The sequence below is a fragment of the Rutidosis leptorrhynchoides genome, chromosome 2 (assembly GCF_046630445.1).
Source record: "Rutidosis leptorrhynchoides isolate AG116_Rl617_1_P2 chromosome 2, CSIRO_AGI_Rlap_v1, whole genome shotgun sequence".
Taxonomy (NCBI): domain Eukaryota; kingdom Viridiplantae; phylum Streptophyta; class Magnoliopsida; order Asterales; family Asteraceae; genus Rutidosis; species Rutidosis leptorrhynchoides.
Window position 1 is genome coordinate 621,024,908 of NC_092334.1, and position 9,864 is coordinate 621,034,771.

The 9,864-nt window shown below is 35.3% G+C and overlaps 1 protein-coding gene across 1 annotated transcript; it reads left to right on the top strand.

The window, feature by feature from the left end:
- The first annotated feature begins 1,082 nt into the window (after window positions 1–1,082).
- Window positions 1,083–3,242, top strand: LOC139893552 (uncharacterized). The gene has a single exon (XM_071876721.1). It carries the CDS (start codon window positions 1,541–1,543, stop codon window positions 3,041–3,043), a length of 1,503 nt encoding a protein of 500 aa, XP_071732822.1. The 5' UTR covers window positions 1,083–1,540; the 3' UTR covers window positions 3,044–3,242.
- The last annotated feature ends 6,622 nt before the right edge of the window (window positions 3,243–9,864 follow it).

A 9,864-nucleotide genomic window follows, 5' to 3' on the forward strand; every position in this document is an offset into this window, starting at 1 on the left:
TTTCTAACACCTCATATGGGGCTTGAAATTTAAAGCTTTAAAGGCGTTCGTTGTAAAGAACACGGACAAAATAATAGGCGTTGCATTTATTTCAACCAATTAGATTTGACATTTCCATACTTCCATACTTATATTCTTAATTTATTATTTATATTATACTCAACTTTCAGTTATATTTTATCACATCACTCAAAAAATTATCACTAAAATTCAACACTTAAATTTGAATCCCATCATAACAACTAGGGATGGCAATGGATCGGATATGGATCGGGTGATGCCGTATCCATATTCATATCCGTTTAATTTTTGTTCATTCATATCTATATCCATATCCATTTAGTTTCAGGTCATCCATCCACATCCATATCCAGTGGATTAAGCGGGTTAATGGATATCCAATGGATATTAAAACTTTGTTATAATATTTTCTTATATTATATGTGACTAAGATAAAAAAGTAGTATAGCATAGCAATAATGAATATAACACGAAATCTGTAAGTTTATTTTGTTAGATATACGTGTTTTATTGTAATATATTATAGTTATAGTTATTTCATTAGAGGATTGAAAGCATAATATAAATCTAATGGTAAATGAACTTGCAATAGTAAATATGTAAGCATAAATCTATATTTATGCATTTGTAAACGTATTTCGGGTGGTAATGGATATATCCATGGATGAAAATTTTCATCCATGTCCATATCCATATCCATATCCATTTAGATTCATCCATATCCGTATTCATATCCATTTAGGTTCATCCATATCCAGCAAAAAGCGGGTGAATCGGATAAATATCCACCTGATCGGGTGGCCATTGTCATCCCTAATAACAACACACACATCAAATTACACCGTCACGCCACAATCAAATTTTTATCTCTTTTTTTGAAAGTGTAAAATTAGCTCCACGTCACTGCTAAAAAGTCGTCTAAGATTACAATTTATAAATAAAAAAATAAATAATATTAAATTAAATAAATTAATAGACACGTTGGAGTATAGAGTACAGTAAAGTAATAACGCCTAACGGAACGGCGTTAAAGTTAGCTGTCACAATTCGCAACAAAACTCGGATGGCTTCAACTGGTGAAGGTCTTTCTTCCCCACCAGCTCCCACACACACTAAACACACCTACAAAACACATACACTCAACCTTCTTTATAATAACTCTATCTTCCATTAACACCATCTTCCATTCATCTTTCTCCTTCTTTTCATTTTATTTATCTCGATCCGATGCGTTGTCTTCACAGGTACCGTTCATTTTTATCCCTAATTTCATATCAATATATCGACTTTTCTAGGGTTAGGGTTTCCTTAATCTTACCCCTTTAATTACATAATTAAACCAATAAAACTGACTTCAAATCGTCAATTGATTGTCTATGTGATGCATCTGAGACGTTTTAATTGTTTCCGATGTGCAATTATTCATATTGGGTATGACGTAGACTGATTTGATTAAGCAAATTGATATAGATACTTTTTTTTTTATATAATTTGATTAATATAACTACTAATTGTACGGATGATGCCTGCGGCAAAAGAGAAAATGAATGGAGATCTGTTGACTACTTTATCCATGGATAATAATCATTTTTTATCCATGGATTCAAGTTTGTTTGAACGAGAGGTTAATCGGGCGGTTGAACTTACGTTACCGCCCGATATTAACCTCCCGTTATCGGCAGAACCTAGTCCGCCGCCACCTAATGATTCGTGTGACATGTTAGATTCTGGATTAGGTGGTCATCATTATCATAGTGAAACACATATTAATGTTACAAAAATTGGGAAAAAGTCAGCAAAACGTCTTGATAGTATGTGGGGGGCTTGGTTTTTCTTTAATTTTTATTTTAAACCTGCGTTGAATGATAACGCAAAGAAGAATAAGGTGACTAGGGAGACCGGGTACGATAAGTCGCAGTTGAAATTGGATGTTTTCTTGGTTCAACATGATATGGAGAATATGTACATGTGGGCGTTTAAGGAAAGGCCCGAGAATGCGTTGGGGAAGATGCAGTTGAGGAGTTATATGAACGGGCATTCTCGACATGGGGAAAAGCCGTTTCCGTTTTGTGCGGATAAAGGGTTTGTTAGGTCTCATAGAATGCAAAGAAAACATTATAGGGGTTTGTCTAATCCGCAGTGTGTTCATGGAATCGAAGTTGTTCGTTCGCCTAATTTGATGGGGTTAGATGAGGAAGAAAGAAGAAGATGGATGGAGCTTACGGGTCGAGATTTGAATTTTTCGATTACTCTTGAAGCAAGTGATTTTGGTTCGTGGAGGAATCTTCCAAGTACAGATTTTGAGATCGAACGAGCTTTGGTTTTAAAGGACAATTCAACAAACGGTAATCATCATCAACAACAACAAACGAAGAGATTGTTAAGTGGCTCAGGGTTCAACAATAACCACTCGGTGCAGTTATCAGATCATGGAAACGGTGATGTGAACGGAAACGGGTATGGGATGGATTTATTAACGGGTTGTAACGGTAAACGAAGGAAGAACGACTCTCCTCGTTGTAACGATGAAGAAAGTTCGGATTCGGTTCTCGATGTTCATCATGTTGAACGTCATTGGGTTAACGAGATCTCTGGGGTGTTGAAAAGTGCGCACGGGCCCGTGACAGCTGCCAAGACGATTTATGAAGACGAAGAGGGTTTCTTGATTGTGGTGAGCTTGCCTTGTGTTGATCTTCAAAGGGTGAAAGTTACATGGAAGAACACGCTTTCGCAAGGTGTTGTCAAGATTTGTGGTGTGAGTACGGGTTGTAGTACGGTTTTGAAACGACAAGACAGAATATTTAAAATGACGGATTTATCCTCAGAGCATTGCCCTTCGGGTGATTTTGTGAGGGAAATCATGCTTCCGACGCTTATTCCTGAAGACGCAAAGTTAGAAGCTTATAGGGACGATACTGGAACTATGCTTGAGATACTTGTACCCAAACACCGTGTAGGACCTGAAGAACACGAGGTTCGTGTTTGTCTTCGTCCTTCTCAAACAGCCTGTATGTTAACTTAGTAGAAACTAAACTCTAGTTTAGTGTTTTTAAGTGTGGGTAAGGTTAAATCTTAACGCTTCATTGATTTTGCTTACCTTATTATGCAAGTGGAATCTGTGAAGTAGTTAGTTGAGATTTATTGTTGTATTTTGTTTGTTTTATCAATTTGTTTAATGAACTATTTCTAAAGTGTATTATTGTGATAATGGCTTAGTTGGTGTTTACTATGTTACTATACCAGATGGTATTCTTTAAAGATTAATATAATTCAGCAACACAGACTGACAATGAGTTAACAAATAGAAAAAACCTGCATCTTGTTCTCAATACATACATACAGTGTATGTATTAGTGTGAGTGTATGTATTAGTGTGTGTGTGTGTGTATATATGCCAGGATCAATGGGGAAGTAACCAATCGGGGGGAAGCGGGGGGAAGCAAAAATTTTTTTTTTCCGTTTTTTTTGAAATTTTTTTTTCCCGGCATCAAGATCACACAAAAATATGAACATTTAGAAGAGACACTTCGTGATGAATGTTATTATTTAGGCGGGAAAACGATCGACAAAAATAACATTCAAGATAATATTGTTCGTGAAGAATGTGAACGTTTTTTTTTTTTTCATGTTTTGTGAAGTAAAATTTAGCCCGATTTAGAGTTTAGGGTTTAGGGTTTGGTGTTTTGGGTTTATGGAATAAACCCAAAACACCAAACCCTAAACCCTAAACTCTAATCCGTTCGTGTTAAAAACTCAATCTAAATCCTAAATCTAAACCCTAAATCTAAACCCTAAACCCTAAATTTCTAAACCCTAATATCTAAACCCTATAAACCCTAATATCTAAACCCTAATATCTAAACCTCAATAGCTAAAATCTCAAAATACGCTCGAAAAACACGATAATTGTTATATATTACTTCTTCGACCGTTTTCCTGCCAAAATAAAAATATTTATCACAAAGTGTCTCTACTAAATGTTCATATTTTCATCTCATCTATAATGTTCGTGAACAAAGTTTTTTCAATAAACGAAAAAAAAAAAAAAAAATTGCTTCCCCCCGCTTCCCCCCGAATGGTATATATATATATATATATATATATATATATATATATATATATATATATATATATATATATATATAAGGGTAGGTTTGAATTTAATTGTTTACTTCGTTAATGGTTTCTTCTGCAAGTGCTAAGTGTGGAAATGGTGGTATAGATGTGTGTGGCATCATGTTTAGTAGTAATCCCTAGCAGTGGGAAAAATTTTTCTCTAGGGGTGAATTTTTTTTTTAAAAAGCGTTCACATTCACTGCAACATTTTTTTTTTTTTTTGACAAAATATGAAGGTTTTTGAGCAAAATATTGAGTCTTTTAGGCAATATACAAGGGTTTTTGGGTAAAATATGAAGGTTTTGGGGGCAAAATATGAAGACTTTGGTAGTAAATTATGGAGGCTTTGGGGGCAAAATATGAAAGTCCAAAATTTTAGACCTTAAAGTTTCAAATCCGTTGGGGCGGGCGGGCGCCCACTCTGTTTCCGCCCCTCCTTGCAAGTCAAAGTCAAACCGGTAAATTAATTTCAGCATTGTGAATTTGGTGATGGATTTCGTATGTAACTTCTCCCTTGTAGCATGTGTTATAAAGGTTTGATGGACCTACTTGAAAAAAATGGACGAATCATTTTAGTTGCGAAATTGTTGACTGAGAAGTTCAATTTATTTTTTCCTACTTTCAAATTGCACACAAACGTCTTGCAGAATGATAGCCTTAAGATATTGTCTTTGTTGCTTACTGTAACTGTTGATTTTACCCTTATGTTTCTGCTCTGTTTAAACTGATGCTGGAAATCGGCTTTGGTGTCTTTTAATTAAGTCGTATCTCATAATCACCAAAGCCTCTGGTGGGATTTTGTTTTGGTACAGGTGACTCCAGTTGTTAATCCTCACCTTGTTTTTACCATGGCGTGGAAATTAAATATTGAAAAATTTGTCCCCCTCAATAGTCCATTTTATCATGCTCTTTTGTTTAGGCATTGATCGTTTGTGATTTTCGAGCTGGAGATTAATTAAATTTGCTACATGTACCACAACATCTTCATCCAAAGGGGTGGGACGTTCGGCTATTGGTACTCCGTAATTTGGTATCACAACAAAACTCAATCCCACTTAAGTAGGGTACGAGGGAGGTAAGATGTAGACAATCCTCCCTCTATCCTAGAATAAAGAAAAGTCATTTCTCTACTCAGAGTGAAACACTCTAAGAGTAGAGAAAGTCATCTCTCTCAATGTTCTATGAATAGAGAGATTGTTTTGGTATCAATACCTTATAATTAATGCTCTAGCAAATTTTTCTTAATTGCTATAGTTGTCAATCTAATAAGCCTCTTATTGCATTGTAGACTACAATTATTAACGTATCATGCGTGGCCAGAAAATATTGATTGATGAAAACAAACACAATAAACAAATAGCCAACCGCCAGAGGCGAAGCCATTTCACGTATAAGAGATGCATTTCACAAAAATTGAATATCAACATAAAATTTTTATATATACATCGTAACTATGAATATTTGAGGAATGCTTGTGGTTATTATTTGGGTATATTGGCAAATAATATACAACTTTTAACACACTATAATTCGTATATTTGAAGAGTTACGGGATGCAAAGCATCCACATGCATCCCTCTATCTCCGCCTCTACCAACAGCTACCTTTATTCAATCAAATACTAAGACCAGTAACTAAAAAACTACCTTTCAAACTAATCATATCGTTGATATATAAACTAGATAATTAGATAAATGATATGGATGTAGCTCAAACAATAAACAAAATAATTATTTGGTTTAACTTTTCAAATAATCTTGCTCCTTCTAACTCATCTTGCCTCACTTGTTGCTATCCTTCACGTTATCCTTGGCCTCGTCTGCACTCAAGCCCACTATTTTCAAATGGCCCAAAATAATTGCCTAGTCCAATGCTTGAAAACCCAATGCATTTGTTCAATAATTCTATTGGGCTGGTGTTGTGTTTAAAGGGACTTCTTCTTCGTTGAGTTTGAACTGGTTGGCCACTTCCGATTCGGTCCTGGTGACGGGATTTCGAGACGGTACTTCGGTTAATTTTAAGATGGTCGCTTCCAAATTTGGTCAACCGTCCGATACTTCAACTTTGGTTCTTTCAGAATCATCCACGAGAGAGTGTTTTAGGGTCGGTTCATAATTTTGCTACCTTCGACACTATGATGAGTAATTTGGTGGCCGAGGCTAATCAAGTTGAAGACACGTCCATTCCACCCGAAGTGAGCTCTTCGAAGCCGATTACAGTGAAGAAATAGAGAAGAAAGCATTGGGTACAAGGGGCCGAGATGGAGAAGTTTGGATAATTCATTAAGGATGCTTGATTTTGTTCTTGTTTAGTTCGGCTTTGTGTTAAAGATATAGAGATATAGATGGCTTTGTTCTTTAAAGATAACAGTGTTTGTGAACTGGACTATCCTTGCTCCACTTGAAAACCGCCAGGACTATCCACACTCAAAACTGATACTTTGGTTAACAGTGCAATATAGTACAAACCACAGGGACTATCCACATAATTTTCTCAAAAAAAAAAAAAAAAAAAAAGTACGTATTATTTTATGTACTAATCAAGATTTAAAACAACATTCTAGTAAACTAATATTCTAGACTATACAGATTTGAAAACTTCATAAAATAATAATAGAAAATATGTTAAAGTTTGTCTTTTTAAGCTATTTTGTTGTTTATTAACGTTTGACGATGTTTCGCATCATTTTTCTAATCCGTCATTGAGTGTATAAATTTAACATCCTATATAAAACCGAGTTGGACTGGGCCGACTTTGCATATATGGTCAAATCTAGTTATATGAAATAGTGAGTTGGACTGGATTTGGAAGTAACAATTATACGGTTTAACCTCATAAATGTAAATGTTACGGTATATAGCACAAGCCTAATTTGGGAAGAAAAAAAACTTTTATCAAGCCCAGCCTAATAATTATTAGGTGATGTTTGTTATATAAAATATTTTCGTCTAAAGATCTGCAAGCCATGTATGAAAAGAAAATTTGGCTTATAGGTATGTATGATGAATTGTGATGACTATTTATTTTTGTGCTTGCAATATAACTTATGATTCATTTGATAAAACAAAATAATTTAGCGTTGATTGGTTCATAATCCGAATGATTCAAAAGTTCTTAATGAAGTTGCTTCTGAATGACAACAAAGTGTTTGATAATCCTTTTATATAAATAATGTAAATGATGTAAATTACTTTATTAACCTTTGGTAAGAATAAAAATTACAATATAGTTGTTTAATAAGTGTTCTTAATATAATTTAAAGAGAATATTATATAAATTTTTGGTTCTTACTGGTTACGAGATAATTTCAGCGCTGAATGGTTCAACACTGAATATTGAACCATTTAGCATCATCTGACATTTCGAGGTCAGAAATAAACGCGTTTAACGTTGTATGGTTCAGCATTCAGCGCTGAACTATTCCATTAAAGAGGTAAACAAACGCAACCTTAATTTCGTTTGCAGCACCTAGAAGCATATTTCTAAGTCTGCGAAGTTGCAGACGGAATAAGATATCATTTTATATTATATCTTCAGAAATAATAAAGAGTTTGCAGTAAAAACGTCTGCGGGTACGCGGACATAAAACATAATAAGATCTGCAAACTGAAAAATTATACATAAAATATCGCAATAAAAACTTTAAATCAAATCTCAAGTATTCAAAAATCACTTGCAAGGTTGCCGTTCAAAAAATAAAAATAAATAAATAAATAAAAATCACTAGCAAGGTTTTCACACGATGATAATTTTATGTGGTTTTCATATCAATGTCGAACGATATCGTTAGCCAAAGCTAAGGTTCAGCAGTTGACAATGTTTTTATAAAGAACACACTCATATAACAAATATATGTATATAGTACGGCTTGCATGCATATAGGACGCCCCAATACTTGAACCCGCAAACTCAATTTCTCTGAGTTAGAAAAGAAAAGGGTAAACCAACCTCTGGCGGCCTCACACTGATCAGTCCCACGGTCAACATATGAGAGTAAAATCGTGTAACCCATGCTTAAAGGGACATGGGGCAGGGATTAAACCCATGACCACCGCGGTATGCTGCATGTCCCTCAACCACTAGGCTACTATCGCTGAGACAATTTATGTGAGTTGGTCCTTTGGTAATTGACAATATATTTGTTAACAAGTATGAGTGATTCATTTTGGTTCGATCTTAAATATGTCTGTAGATAAATTTTTTTGTTTTATTGAATGTATAAATCGTTGTTATTTACATATTGTTAACAAATTTAGTCTTTTAGTTGACAACTGAATGTTTAAATAAAAATTTGTTAACTGTGATGTAATAGAAAATTCTAAGTTAAAAATCCAAGGAATTAACATGAAAATGTAAGTTACTTTTGATGACCACATTTATTTTGTAGGGAAATGTCATTTATGCCTCGGATGAGGTGATACGATCCTTTACCTTTTAGTAATCATTTTTTTTTTTTTTAACGAGGAACCCCACTATGGGCCAGAGCACATTGGCCCCCCCACCGCAGTTAAACTCCTGGTAAACGGCAAGCCAACCCTCCACCGCTGCCGGGTAAAACATCCTCCAGCTTTGGTCATTAAATGCGGGCACCCCTTGGAGTTGAACCCGAGACCTCCACCTTCATGGGAAGTGTTGGTGGTCACCCAGGCCGGATGGTTACCTTTTAGTAGTCATGAACCATGCCAAAGATGCATCTTTTTTATAAAGTATAGTGCGCTTGTTTCCCCAAAGAATGGTCTTTTGGACCATAAAGTACCAAAGGAAATTGTCACTTTAAGGATGCTGTTTTTTCCACTTGAAGGATGCTATTTTTTCTGGCGAAAAAAAAAAATTAACTCAAATTGAAACAATTCAAAGATTACAAAAATTACAAGTGATATAGACTTCAACGAGTCTTTTTGAGAAGATCATATGATCTACTTTGACATACAAAAAACAATATTGAAACTATTGTAAACAAGCATAAAACCGATACACAAACAACAAAATCTAAACTCACTGAAGTCATCAAACCCCGTGTCTTCAAATAAGCGGACAACAGAAATAAGCATTAGAAGAAGTCGTCGCAGAACCAAATGAAGGTGAATCCAAGTAAGACTTCCGATGCTCCCATAGACCACACGAAAACCCGAGGAAAGAGGCAATACAACCGTGAAGGTGTGAACCATCCAAATGGCTAAATAACCCCAATGAACATTTAAGCCATTCACACAACTTACAAGTGATCCAAAAGACATTACAATTAAGGATGCAAGAAACATCCAAAGAACCTAGTGACAAAATCACCCTTGAAACATACTGCTAATAACAAATTGTTACACAATCAAGCTAATTCAACAACTTGAAAAGAACCAAACACCAACTTAACTTAGACCATTTTTAACACTGCGGGGCGTGTTGGCGTGTTGCTGGGTGGGGGTTGGGTGCTTGATGGGCGTGCTAGTAAACTGGTAAATAATGAGGTGAAGTGTTAAGTGGCGTGTTGAGTGATGTGTTAAAATCTGATTGGAAGTTGGGTGAAATAGTGGATAAAAAATAATTAGAAAATGAAAATTAACCAATGAAAAGCAAGAAAAATATCAGCACATTCATTTCTTCTCCGTGCCAGAAGCACGCACGGCACGAGCACACAAGCCAACACGCCCCATTAGCCATGTGTTGGAGGCGTGTTGGGTGCACATTCACCCCAACACGGAGCCGTTAAAGAAGGTCTTATAATCGAACTTA

Bases quoted from the DNA above. Each gene is read 5' to 3' on its own strand.
- LOC139893552 (XM_071876721.1), top strand. From the start codon at position 1,541: ATGATGCCTGCGGCAAAAGAGAAAATGAATGGAGATCTGTTGACTACT.